Consider the following 14548-nt stretch of genomic DNA (forward strand, 5'->3'; position numbering starts at 1 on the left):
TAGTATGGTTCTGTAGCACGGGTCAAATTTACGACGGAATTGGACACAATTGTTGACGATTGTTGCAGGCTGCTGCAGCGTGGGTCGAAGAATAGAAGCGCACTGGTCTGCTTACTGATATACCTCGACTTTCCGTGTACAGGTGGCGATTTGACGGTTCTTTCTGGTAACTTTCTCGCGAGTGCACAAACTCTAATATGATTAGTATATAACCTGGATTGCTGCAGGATTGATTTTATCAGAACAGTACCGTGGTGAACAGCTATGGCAAAAAGTTAAGAAGTTACTGATTGCACGTCAATCGTAACGTGTGTGGAGTACGTAAAATGAGTCTGTTATCGGAGATAATATAAATTGTTTTTTTTTTCTTCAGCAGAGCATCACGTCATCTGCCGTAAATCTGCAGTAAGCCTCTTCCGGACGCGCACTTGTCTCCCTACAACTGCGGAAACAGAGAGATATAGTGGTCTGCCGGCAGAGTCATGCATACGCCCAGGTGATGGCCATATCGTAATCTTGCAACAGAATGCTACTTGGGTATTTGTGATTGCCGTATTTTTAGTTCGTACCGTGCGGTGCTGGCATGTTTCCGCGTTCGCCGCTCTGCATCTCGAGGGTAGGCGGCGATAGCCGTAGCCGCTGTAGCGACAGCCGTATGTAATACTGCCAGCATTACGTAGCGACTGGCGACGTTTAGCGTGCAAGATTTTGGGAGTGGCAGAGTCCGCACGGGACCACCAAACCGCCAATCAAAAACAGATTTCCCCTCTATACACTGAAAAGCCTGACGGAAGTGCGTGAAAAGTGGCTGTCCGTGGGGCCAGATCATGGAACGCCAGCCTAAACATGACCGTTGACTCTGAAAAGATCCGTAAATTCCGGATCCTCCTTCTTCTTTTGCTCTGAAATGGTTAAAGGGAACCGTCTGGATTCCATGTACTACGAATTCCGGATCAGTTTCGAATTTTCGGTATCCGCACCAATAGTAACGCTCAGGGAAAATATATATATTTACTGCACTTACAGAGGTATAGGGAGCTTTCCATCTACGAAATTAATCGATACATTACGACACATTGTGCGGCATGGTCACTAAAACATAATACCGGAATGCGCACAGTGTACAAAAGACGTGTCGCCAGTCTATCCCCATTATTATGTATATTCTCACGCAAAGTTTGCACAAAGAGAAATGTACTCCCATTAGTGAGAGTCTTGTTACACTTAAATAGGTACCAAACCTAATATTGTTGGGTGGAAATTTATTTTCCACGTAACGTCACTCTGCGTGATTTAGGGTGCGAATAAATAGAACAGACAAGCTGTATGTCTGCATATGTATCTATCTACAATTAGGATTGATGAGAAATTTTTATTTTGGCGTAATGCTCACCAAAATTATGTAACCATTATACACAATCGATGTGGAATAGCTCCAAGGGCTCGCCAAGCTTTCCATAAACAGAAGGGATAATTACATTACCAATAACAGTGATTTGTCAAATAAAATTTCTTGATATTTCAAAAATCAGACGTTTAAGTTAAATCAATACAACTATATTCTATTATGTACGCATATATTCATTATATACGGTGGTGTAAACATACATGTGTACTTGTTAATGCGAAGCATTGGATCTCTATTGTCAGCATTTACTTCGTCTCACCGTTGCACCTTTTATTTACCCAGTTGAGCTGCCTTTTTTGCTTTAACAAGTTCGACCAGTTCCTATGAATAGAAATAAGTAAACATGTGAAAATATTGCTTCAAATAATGAGATATTTTTGCACGAATACAAAACAATGCAAGTCTGATTTCTATTTAGGGGTCCGTAATGTGATATTTTGCATGGTTGCCATCTTTATCAGTATTCAATTTCATAAAGTTCATCGATCTGCGGTAGGAAATGTAGTATTACATGTATAAAGGGTAGCCCAGCGGTTAATGTATTGTGTGCAATTCAACAATGACTGGGCTCAAAACACCCAAAAAAGTGGCATTTTTTTTACAATTAATAATGCGTTTACATCCATGTACAACAAATGCAAGTGATTTATTTACTTCAGGAAGCAGTAAATATCACTTGGCTGTAAGAAGATTCTACTTCCTTTTCACTAATTGAGTAGTAATTCAATGTTCTAAATCTTCAGTGAAGTTACCACATTCTAAGTAGATTTCACTGTCGTTTCAATATCAAGAATCTGATAATGCTGTAAATCTGATTCATTTCATTGTTAAATTCAATTATAGGAGTATAATAACGGTAACAATAAGCATGGTAAATTTTACCAGTAAACGAGTCAACTTTTCCTATTTACTACTTTTCCATAATAACTCACATGCAGTTAACAAAACCATAATCCTACATAAGTCTGAACAACTAAACTGTACCGAGAGATAATTGTGAAACTTAGCACGCTGAGTGACTGACTGCTCATGGGCGTGTATTGTCATTATCTCACTCAGGCTGGCCATTCCAATATTCAGATGTCAAAAACGGCTAATCGAGTTAATTGTTGAAGTGATTTGAGAAGATTTGGCAAGCTGACAGATACCTGGTAAGTGCTGCAAATATGCATAACGACTTGACTTAAATTCGGTATTTATCGCGAAAAACTTTACGAGAGCTCATGGCCCATTTCAAGTAGGTTGGCTCTCCTGCCACGCAGAACTAATTATTACCACAGTGAGATCTTGCCGATCAATAAATTTCAATTATCTTGCACATGCACACTTGCTTGCTATGCCTACTAACTTTCACCTTTTTCTCTTGATATTTCAAAAATATGGAAGTCACTTCCAGTTACTTGATTTTATAATAAAGACGTGGTGCTAAAGACCACCCCAGTCCAAGACATTCTTGTGGGTTAAATGTCACCTGAACTTTACCATTAACTACAATATTTGGAATCGCTTTGATACTTCTTAGAATAGAGTTGAGGAGAACTATCACTGTGTATGAAAAAAAATACTCTATAAAATGAAGTTCACAACTTGTCTATTCGGTTCAGTCATGGGCTACGTCACAGAATGTGTCATGATATTCAAAATGAATTTCTGCCTGCAAAAAAATAATAATAGTCGCTACCAACACCCGCCACACATGTTAGGATATGTCTCTAGTATGTCGCTGAGCTTTGTGTGGGGCAAGGAAGGGGCTGAATTAGTGACAATCCTCTGAATTTAAACCTCAGCTTGCCGATTTGGCACTTCAATGATATGACCCGTGATACAATTTTCGCAAGTTGCCATTCAGGTACTTAGTGATACGCTGGGGATTTAAACCCAGGTCCTTCCATTCGGGAATCTCGCATGCTATGCTACGACGGTTGGTTGATGTCAATGGATATATTTTTAAATCCATGTTGCAAAAGAAATCCATACTAGACTTTCCTGTGACCTCCAAGTTTGCTATTTTCCAATTCACGAAATTTTCACTCATGAGTTGAATTTTCTGAAAAAATTTCAACTACAGGAAGAAATTAGCAGCCGTAACGGCCGTATAATCATGAGAGAATTGAAACTAATATTTTTTCAGTATCGTATTGATAATTTCAAGTTATCTGTAATGCTTCATTTGAAGTACAACTAAACCGATTAGACAAGCTATACTATATTCATTGGCTATTAACAAAACAAAACAAAAAAAAAAAAAAAAAAAAAAAAAAAAAAAAAAAAAAAAAAAAGAAAGGATCAATAAACTTTCAGATGTACCTTATATCTTCTCATGCACTGCTTTTTCGTTCTGCTGGGTATACAAGCAGCAATGTGATCCCATCTGTCTGGTACGGTTGCCGAATAAGTCTTCAGGGCCTGTTCCAAAAGCTTCTGTTCCACCGGCGTCCAAGACAGAGCTGTTTCCTTTTTCACGTCCTTTTCTTTGGGAAAGGTTTCTTCTTCTCCACCACCGCAATTTTGTGTAGAGCTGTGGTCAAGGATTCTGGTGTTGGAATTACCATTCGTTAAGGGATTGTCATGGCGCTCGGTAACTGCCGGCATTCTATCGTCAATACCATCCTTGCCCTTCTTTTCAGCAATAAAGTTATCGAAAGCCTTTTTATTGGCTTGATCTTTGAGGCTAGATTTACTGAAATCAGTTGCCTGCAGGTCTTTGGCCTTAGCCAACACCTCTTTAGCAGTTCGAGTAACATTTGAAGATGCATTACCGTGTTGATTGATGAAGTTAGCGACAACATCCCATCGTTGGTTAGTACCAGCTGGAAATAAATTCACGGCCTTGATCAGTAGCTGAAGGTCGTTTTCAGTCCAGAGGACTGTGATACATTTGGCATTTCTCTCAGGAGTGCAGCTTTTCCTGTCATTAATTTCTACCCCAGCCCGGCGTTCTTCCTCAATTTTGCGCTCTGTCTCCTCAACAACTTCAAGGAATCCCTTCCGACCTTCACTTTGTAACTTTCTCGTGACATCCTCCAGCCTCGCAAGCTTAAACAACTCGCAAATCTTTTCAACGCTTTCCATATGCTTGAGACTTTCACCTGGGTCATTAGTATAATAATCATTTGCCTTGCAAAGGTCGCGGATTGCCTTTCGTTCACGACGAACGGCTTTCTTCTGTGCCTCGCGTTCTTGCTTCAAAGCATCGTTACGTGCTTTTTCCTCGGACTGCTTCCTCTCACTTTCGACACGTTCTCGTTCGGCTACTTCTCTCAACTGTCGTTCTTCTTCCAGTTGCCTCGCTCTAGCCGCTTCTTGTTTAGCTCGCTTCGCAGCCGTCTTCCTCTCCTTGTCATCACGTTGAAACTTCTTTATTCGGGGGTCTAAACTATAGGCAGTATCTACCAATGAACGAATTCGGGTCATTTCTTCTTTCTTCCGTTTCGCCCGTGTTGCCTTGTTTTTTTTTTCTATCCACTTTCGCATGTCCCGGCTAAAGTTAAATTATAGACCATGAGTCATGTACAGTGTTACATGTAACATATAACAAACTGGCAAGTGGTAATCGAAGTTTTTATTGATACCGCAATAGTTTTGCATCAAACCAAGGAGCCAAGGAGGTTTCGTGTTAAACCAAGAGGTACAGAGCAAGGCCATTCTCCCAAATCACAATGCAAGAAAAAAGGGTGGGAGTTTGAGTGTCAGGACGTGAGTTAATCACATAAACACAATTCAAATTAGATAGCTTTAAGTATCTGGTGGGTTTCTATTGGAACTCCAGGGGGAGGAAAGAAAGATACTGATTTGCTTGCAGGTGCTCCTGGACTGAAAGACTTAACACCGTGTTGTTTTCGTGCCATGTAATGGCATAACATTATCTGTAGGTTTAGTAGGATTTGTTCCGATATTCGCTACGCCTTTCGCGGTAACGAACTGTCAGCTATCACGTACAGTACCTCTAGTAAGTATTGCTAATCAGTCAGATAGTATTTGATATAATCGTCGCGAATCCATTTCGTTGAAGTCCTTTTTTAAATTAAGCTGGTTTCACAAAGCGATCATTTTTTCTAACTCGGTCCGTCTCAGTTGGCGCGTAAAAATTATATGGCAATATCGTTATTTTTTATTGTTTGGTCCTGGAGTTACGACACAAGGCACTACACTCCTCGCAATCTTAGAACCAGTGGTAAACCGGCAGCAACTAGCTCCCAGCCAGAAATCAGTGGAAACCCGTTATATTCACAGTACATACTGTATGTACGATGCGAGGTACAATATGTGTATGTACATCCAAGGAAAGTTAATTTTGACCTCCCTAGCTTCAGTAGATCAGAAATAAAGTTGAAACCGATTTCAATATTAATAGGAAATAAAAAACAGTAGGCTCGACAGTGTAACTCTCTGTGATAACTAAAAGTATCCCCCAATTTATCGATAGAATTAGTAGTTTGGTTATATAGAGAGATGCAAGCGTCTTCAAAAGTATGTTAAAAAGGAAGAATAATCTGTAATATGAAGTTCTGCCCCTGTTAGCACTTCCATCTATATATCGCAGATCAAGGAACAAATCTGCTGTCTTTCGCTTATTGGGCCCTTAAGGGCGTTTGGTGAGCAAATAGGGAGCATGACAGTCATGGTTGGGAAGGCATTACATCGATGGGATTACTAGTGACAGAACTTGGTACTCCTAAGTCTATTGCTAAAATCAGGAGCTTTTTTTCCAGGTAGGATGGGTTGAATTAATTCTTATGTTAATTTTTTCCGAACAAGTTGCCTTGTTGCCCTGTATATAGCGAATTTCTACAGATTTTTAACAGGGAGTTAATTCTTATCCAGGTTCAACTTTAATTCTGATAAAGCACGCGTTATTTAAGAACAAGTAAGAACGGTTACCATCGGATAAATTTTTGTGACACTTTGTGCGTCTGAGTTGGCATAGAGGTATACAATGATTCTAAAATTAGTAAATACATATTCACTAAAGGAAACCGTGTTGAACAAGCTGCTAACTTCGAAATGTTCGGGACTGTTCGACACACAATTCCAATCAGACACACAAAATCTCATTAAAGTCACTGTTTCAAATATTCTCTCAATAAGGCATGAGAAAATGTACCAGAAGCGTAGAGGTAGTGGCAGTGCTTTACATTTGCCACTTCACATAGGTGATTACGATATGTATGAAATCGGGAACAAAGCAAAATTTTTATATCGAAGATCTCTACTCCAACCCCCACCTAGCTGCGCCGAGCACAAGATAACACAATTTAGTTGGCTGCTGCATCCATCATAACTTTAGCCTATGAAAGTACCTCTTATGAGCGAGCAAAACGCTGCCAAAAACATTCACTATATCCGGTATTTTCAACAATATCGTTAACGTAGCATGAAATATTATATCTACCTTACTCATGCAGGGTACAATTGGGCAACGCGGCAAATAATCAGATTCTGTTCATCTTACAGTTAGACATCCACTGTAGGTAAAAAATGAATCTGTTCCATCAATTAATCCACAGTTGAGAAGAAATTTTCTCCTTGCATGCATCATAAGATAAATGTGGGCTACGGTCAACTACTTTGTTTTCGATAGTCTAACAACGTTTATAAATTTGGCCAAAGCCATGACATAGCTGGGACCCTCAATTTTTAAATAAATCTGAAAAATTGACATTATGTTTAAAAATGTTTATATCAAAAGATGTATGAATTATCTGTGTCGTCTAATGGCACACAAGACCTCGATAACACCCTAGACAGTAAAATATTGAATAGAAAGCGCAACATGAAAGCATTTGCGTCTAGTTCCAAGCAAAATCGTGGTACTTGTCAAACTTTCTCTCTAAACTACGTTAATACTGGAGCGTGCGCTTATGGTTTCTTTAGAAGTAACAGGAATGTCCTGTGAATTGGATTCCTTTTAAGTGAATGAATTATTGAAAATCCAAGCTTCTGTCTCACCACGTTACACATGTGCACGTCAAAGTTTTGCGAGGCATACTGAAAACTTAGTTTGCGAATGGAGGTACTTATGACGCCATTGACAGATTTCAATTTGACGGAATTTAAATCTCATTTGCAATTTTGTTACATTATTAGAGATGCAAGACCGTTATTTGGGTTTATATTTCCCACTTCCCACAAAAAAAAACTTTCCCACAATGGACCGAATGGATAAAAAGAAGTGATAAAGAAAGTTGACAAATGGCACTGGTTAGTGTAGATCTCCCAGTCTGGAGAAGAAGCATCAGCATACGGTCTAGTATCAAAGTAATAACACAGTTTACTCATCCTGAAGGTTTTTTACCCTGCATCAAGGACAAAGATTTGAAAATTTAGGGGTATGTTTATTCAGCCGGGACACATTTACTGCGAAAATCTCAAGTTATTAAATTTTTTAATTTTCGAGAAATTAATGTTCAATGTTGAGCTCGTAAACGTGGGCTCTTATGGTAGGTGCAGCATAGAATTGTGTTTCTAGCTATAAAATCATTTAGTTACAGTGAAGACAGTTTAAAAAATAAACTGTGTGACATGACGTATACTTAAAAACTCATCGCCCATATGAAATTTTAAGCGGTTTAACCTCATGCTTTTTATGCAGTCAACAAGAATATCTGTGAATCTGTGGTTTGTAGATTCACTTGGGTGTTTTGTGTGCATGCATGCTTGTCAGCGCTCCCTTCCCATTTCTTCACCTCACAGGGCATTGAAACATTGACTGGTCAATAAGTGTAAAAAAACTGGAATTACCCTTGGGTGCACTCGAAACCCACCAAACTCGTCATATCGATTGCATGGTTTAAGGAGTCGCAAATAAATTTTCTCAGAAGATGTTGAAGTTAAAAGTTCTTACTCTTGACCACTTTCCTTGTCCTCTTCATCAAGGTACGAGTATTCACGCCAGGACTCAAATTCATACCAAAATGAATAGAAACGTTCAACTTTTTCTCTAGGCGTGTCTGGACCCCCGAGTTGTGGCACTGGTTTCTTTTCGGACCACCTTGAATTATCCTGAAACGCTTTTCCCATAACCTGTAAAAAGGAAATCTGACAATGAGTTCTTAAACGATGCAGTATTATTCTTGCGGATAAGTAATTTATAAGCAAAAACGTTCATGCTAAAGACATTGAATAATGTCAGCCGCACACTAACTCTTTTCGCATACCTCATAAAAATTATTTTTAGCGTCTTTCTCCTCTGGGATATCGTCATTGAACCCGGGATCAATGCTATCATAACTTCGTCTCTTTACAGGATTCCCCAACATTTCCCAGGCGCGAGTTATGCAAGTGAAATAATCATCGTCTCTACGAATCTCCTCACCTATTGCTTTACGTTTGTCTGGATGATGTTTCAAAATTTTCTGTTTATCTGTAATGAAATCATATATGACAAAGATGTTGAACAAAAAGGGGCTATGCTAACTGAAGAAATTAATATTTCGCATAAAGACCCGCGTGTACAAGATCATTTTGTATTAAATCCCCAAAGGGACTATAGCCCTCTATTGCCACAAAGGGACATATCGATTTCAACCTTGACTTTGACCTCAAATATTTCTTGAAGCATTGCTAAAAATTTTTAGAATGGTGGCATGTGGTATTAATTTTAGGCATTATCTATAGGTAGCGATGAATTCAGACTAAACAAGAGCGTCGGTACATATTTGGCTGCGGTCAAAAATTTACGTAAGATCAAATTGGCCCGATTGTGAGAGTGACAAACACTTTTATGGTAGATATTGAGCGCAGTGATTTTTATTTTCAGAAAAAATGACTAAAAAAAAGATAATAATACAGATTCCGTAGAAAGTAATTTTTATTTGTGTAAAGTGAACCAACAAACATATAAATTAGTGAAATATAAGACAATGTTTGTTATAGAATAAAGTTCAAAAACTTTCAAATGATGTTCTTTCAGTAAAATATAATTTCGGTAGCGACAAAATGAGAGTTCATACAACTTTCGTATGAATAAAGGTTATTTTAGAAACATTTCCTTCAAAACTTCGATTTTCAAAGCCTGCAGAACCCACGAAAAGTGCCCTATTTCCAAACAGTGTGTTAAAACTACATTGGTGCAAATGCACAACTCAAATACTATATATTCCACACTAGGGTTTTCGTTGGTGTAAGTGCAGTTTCAAATGACTCAATTTTACGCGTTGTCATTGAGCGTGATTTATCTAACCCCGATATATCGTGGTGAGTGGCATCTTTGATGCTTCTTGAATCAAACTTTCCTTCAGAAGTGTTACAAAAAATTCCATGTGTTACACATACAAAGAGGCAATATTTGACTCATGCGATTGCAGTAATCGCCTTTAGCTTGTGCAGCTAACTTCACACTCATATTTGTGTCAATGGAAACAATTCAACTGATTTGGTTCTTGCATCATTTACAACAGCAATTGCATAGCCACTTCATTTCCCCACCATATCACATTCAATGCAATGATAAAAACAATGATGAAACTTTTATATGTGACTGCTCGAACAGAACGCGGTAGAGGTTTGAGAATCTCGACTACTTACCAGCTAATGTTAGAACTGTGCAATACTTCGTCTTGTCTATGCAGGGAAAACAAAATTAGCATTACCAAAATTATATCTATAAACCTACAGGCTCGCTTAATGTCATCTTCCGTAGCTCGGTGTCTCAGATCTGCCATTCCTAGGACAGCGTAATGATCCTGTTCTTTCCATTCCTTAGGATCCAGCGATCGCAAATATTCTAAGTCATCATCAAATTTGTACTCAGTCGTATCCTCATCATCGAATGACTCAGAATCCTGAGCTGGTAACAGATCGTTTCGCTTGAACGAACCATCCAGCTTGGTATGAGATACCAAGAAAAGAAAGACTGGCCCCACAGCCTCCACGGATATTGTCTCAAGTGCTGTGGAACAAGACCAATATTATTTTACCAGAACATTCATGCATCTCTCGAGGCAACAAAGAAATGGCTGAAAGATTATATACAGACTTTTTCTAATACACCTAGATTTACTTGTTGCATTAATTTAAAACACAGAGTGAGGACCATAGTGCATGGATCAAGATACAACTAAAATCAAAAATTCTTTTCACATTTGAGATCGCTACGCAATTACTGAAAACAATTATAGTTGAATAATTCCGCAAAGCACTCGAAGCATCGTCCATCTGTCATAGCGCAGTTTTTCTGTAACGAGAAACTATGCTCTTCCCGCTTTGGGTAACTTTATTGGAATATACGTGATGATTTATGCCCGAGTCTGGTGAAATCTGGCCGATCTAAGCTAACCTCTCACGTCAGAAAGTAACGTAACTTATCCACACTTAAAGCTATGGTTATAGGATTGTTGAAGAAGTCATGAAGATATTACGTGATATCGCGCTAAGGACAATACAATCTCCGGATTCTGGAAGCTCCATAATCTCGAGCGAACAGGAATCGAATTGTCAAAGATCAGACCACGAAGATTTATATGTGGACTCCCGGTCGTCGCGGCGATTAGATTTCAAGACAGATTTTTCGTGGAAAAAAAAAAAAAAAAAAGCGCTCAAGTTACTCCAGTTACGAACAAGCACAGAGTACGGGGATCAGCTATGTAGAGAGCACTGTCAGTCTATGGCACGGTCTTACACACATACGATGCATGCGGAAATTGATTCTGCGACGGCTAATTTGTCTCCTTAGTCGATTACATTGGCAACACGGGTGTATTCCGAAATATACTTCCAGTACTGCCGACCGTGACGTCACGCAGTTAACTGCGAACTGCGTTGTCTGCGTTCCGTTTTTACTTCGAGTTGCCAGTCGCAGTAAAATCATAGACATATAAGAATAGACCGCGGGAGTATCGGAGGTGGCTCGTTGGTGAATGCGATAGCGCAATAGAATGAGAAAGCTGCATATAGGACCCCTCTATCCTTGTCTAATCGCGCATGCGCGCTCGGCGTTGTTTTTTTTTCTTTTTAGTAAGAATGAAATATAAAATGAATGGAGGGATGGATGTTCTTATATGTATATTGTACATAAAACATGAATTAGAAGTTATAATTGAAAAATAAGACTAATACTAATAAAACGTTAAAATTAAATAATTGAATGTTAAATCGTAAAATGCTGTTCATCATTTTTATTAGGTAACAAACATGAATAATGCACACAAGTACATACTGTATGATCGTATACTGTAATAAAACGTTGAATATTATTATACTTAAAGCAATACGTAAAAACATATTATATTCTCATAATATATGAAAATATTATTTTACAAGAAATTTATAAGCATACCTTGCACGAATATTCTTTTTGACTTTGGTTATTAAATACTTATAAAGAATTTGAAAATATTTAACAAAATTATTGTCCTTCAAAAATCGTACGATTATTGTTCTGCATGCGTATTCTTTCGCTTTGACCTTGGCCACGCAGTGTGTACACGTGTCCGCACGTGCACGGCTAGACGAAGACAGAGCGATCCCATATGCTACTTTCTCTTTCTATTTCGCTATCAACTTCTCAGCCCGGTCACGCGGTCTATTCTTATATGTCTATGAGTAAAATCGGAACGCTACACCGCGGACGCGGCCATCTCTCAAGTACTACAACCACGGTCTTACCATCGACCAGCCTCCTGACACTCACCACTGCTCGTATAAAAAAAAATTGTACGCGTTTTGTCCCCGTTTTTTACTTCCTCTACGTCGCGCTAGTACACTTCTGACTCGCTCGCTGCCCTGGCTGACCGCGCGCAAGCTTGTCAGACAACTATTAGCGCCACTGGTGGTGGAGATTGGCGGCAGAATCGAGGGACATTTTGCGAACCACTTTTAGCAGCGTGTGTCAGGGGGCTGACCATAGTCTTATAAAGATAGAATGAGCGCTCCTATAAGAGGTACTGAAGCTTACATATAAAGGACAGAGGTATGTCGGGAGTACTGCTCTCTCTTTTTAATTGGTTTCATACCGGGAGACAAGGGCGTAGTGAAAGTGAAACAGCTATAGATATATGCCCATAATTTCACATCATTCTCCTCTGCCGCCTCGATCCTCGCCATAAGTATCGTCAGAGAGAGAAGGGAGTACTCCTGGCATATTTCTGTCGTTTGAATGTTTGCTTCAAGCGGCTCATAAGAGCGCTCAGTCTATCTTTTATAAGTCTATGGGTCTTACATACAGGTCTGGAAACTCCATTGGAGGGGGTAGGTTGCTTATTGAAGCCATGTTGGTAGTTCACTAGTCGCCACTAAGTTCGTTGCGATCTTAGCAACAGCGGTGGCGGGACCGAGGTGGACTAGACAAGACCGTGGTATTCACTTGCTCACGCTCACTCATCGTATTAATTGAGGTATTCTTATCCTGGTAACTAAATCACAGCGACAACTGGTGGTGCCGCTAGAATCGAAATTTGCCGTTGCTAAGCGAAGCGAATAATCGTGACTCCCAGCATAGGAGTTTTCAGACCTCTTTGGCCGTGTTCGTAAATTGACTGATGGTACTGAAAATTCCCTAGGATAGAGTCAGAGCTATCCACGAACTTGGAAGCGCAAAAGAAATAAAAGATTGCTGACAGTACTGTCAGTCAGTTTTCGAACACGGCCTTTGTAAGACCGTGACTGCAACTGCCTCACGTCCCAGCCGCAGTAGTCACAGTCAACAACGTCACAAATTTCATCACGTCACTGACTGGCGGCAGTAAGCTGTCACGCGATTTTGGAACGCGATTGCCAGTACTTGCAGTACTGCGCGTATATTTCGGAATATACCCACGGACGTATACACAGGTCCAGAAACTTCCGTGGTGGGGATGTGTCTCTTGAAGCTCAAAAGTTTCTGAAGTTCAGCGCCAAAGTTAAAGCGCTGCAATCAACTAGTACTCGAACGTATACTACCGGGGTAGTGTGATATCGATAGTGATTATTATCATTGTATATCATTTCTGCCAGTAACCCAACTCAAGTACAAGAATCTTGTAACCAGGAAGTATTGAACAACCGTCCAACTATTTCGAATTTTCCCAGGTGAGAATGACAAAAAACAATCATTAACCAGAGTCTAAAATCATATTGAGAGATGCTTGCGTTATGGAGAACGATAATACTATTACTATAGCACTATAATCAACAAACATCATAACATCCGATCATTATATAGAGCCACAATATACATATATTATACAATATACATAGGTATATGTAAGAGGACGGTCGAAAAAATAAACTGATCCACAGAAGGTTTACTTATTCACAAAGAGTTTATTATAGGTAGAAGGAAAAGTCAAGCGGGTACAGTAATGCTTATCGATGCATGCACCGTGGCTAACTGTATTTTTTCGACTTTTGTTTCCTTTCTCCTCGTATTTTATGTGCCCATGGCCGGAGAAGCAGTTAATCACACCTCCGTGAAGTTGGCCCCCCGAAGTTGTTATTTTTAAATCTAATTAATGCAACCCGTTTGAGAATCGTTTGAGAGGGTTTGAGAGTAAAGAAAAATCGTTTGAGAGTTAGTAGTTTTTCCGAAAAATTGATTTTAATTTTGGGTGTGAAGTTGGCCCCCATATTTTCTATCTCCTCAAAAAATGGACTTAGACGTTTAATTTTTTTTTAATCGTTTGAGAATCGTTTGAGAGGATTTGAGAGTAGAAAAAAACTGTTAGAGAGTTAATATTTTAATTGATAATAAATAATTATTCCGAGCTGCCAGTGGAACACGCTGGAAATACGAGTCTACCGCTAGTGCGCTCTCAGTTCACACTCAGTGCAACCAGTGGAAAACGCTATAGCACCTTTTGCTTATTTCAGTCAGTTGTTCCGTGATTCGTTGATTGGTCGTTGCCATGGGTTGGATCAAGGTCGTGTTCGAAAATTGACTGACAGTACTGTCAGCAATCTTTTATCTCTTTTGCGCTGCCGAGTTCATGGACAGCTCTCTGTCTCTGTCCTAGGGAATTCTTAGTACTGGCAGTCAATTTACGAACACGGCCCAAAGCCGAAATATGTGACGTTTTACTCGGTCGATAGGGACTGACTACAGTATCTTCTTAAATCTATGATACATGTGTATTCCGTTTCTGACTTTAGTACTATTGTAGGAATCCGCTGCTCATGGAAACTCACCCATGATCCTGGATATATCGAGACTCCGCACCGATTCAC

General features: G+C 39.4%; 1 protein-coding gene across 4 annotated transcripts; it reads right to left on the reverse strand.

Moving 5' to 3' along the window:
* Nucleotides 1-1495: 1495 nt before the first annotated feature.
* Nucleotides 1496-14528, reverse strand: LOC124183264 (dnaJ homolog subfamily C member 2). 4 transcript variants are annotated; one of them, XM_046571543.1, is made up of 6 exons: nt 14510-14528; nt 10023-10298; nt 8566-8771; nt 8253-8446; nt 3716-4889; nt 1496-1729 (listed from the first exon to the last, which is right to left on the reverse strand). In XM_046571543.1, exons 1-6 carry the CDS (start codon nt 14511-14513, stop codon nt 1679-1681), a joined length of 1905 nt encoding a protein of 634 aa, XP_046427499.1. In that variant the 5' UTR covers nt 14514-14528; the 3' UTR covers nt 1496-1678. The 4 variants fall into 4 exon arrangements, with proteins under 4 accessions (XP_046427499.1, XP_046427497.1, XP_046427498.1 ...); XM_046571541.1 differs by lacking the exon at nt 14510-14528 and adding an exon at nt 10768-10924; XM_046571542.1 differs by lacking the exon at nt 14510-14528 and adding an exon at nt 10768-10923 and having other exon boundaries at nt 8253-8431.
* Between the last annotated feature and the right edge of the window lie 20 nt (nt 14529-14548).

Source organism: Neodiprion fabricii, chromosome 5, assembly GCF_021155785.1.
Source record: "Neodiprion fabricii isolate iyNeoFabr1 chromosome 5, iyNeoFabr1.1, whole genome shotgun sequence".
Classification (NCBI taxonomy): Eukaryota; Metazoa; Arthropoda; class Insecta; order Hymenoptera; family Diprionidae; genus Neodiprion; species Neodiprion fabricii.

Coding starts and splice junctions, on each gene's coding strand:
- LOC124183264 (XM_046571541.1), bottom strand. CDS start 10,816: ATGGAGCTTCCAGAATCCGGAGATTGTATTGTCCTTAGCGCGATATCA. Junction 10,299..10,767: donor TGTCCTTAGCGCGATATCAC/GTAATATCTTCA, acceptor CTTGTTCCACAG/CACTTGAGACAATATCCGTG. Junction 8,447..8,565: donor CTAAAAATAATTTTTATGAG/GTATGCGAAAAG, acceptor ACTCATTGTCAG/ATTTCCTTTTTACAGGTTAT.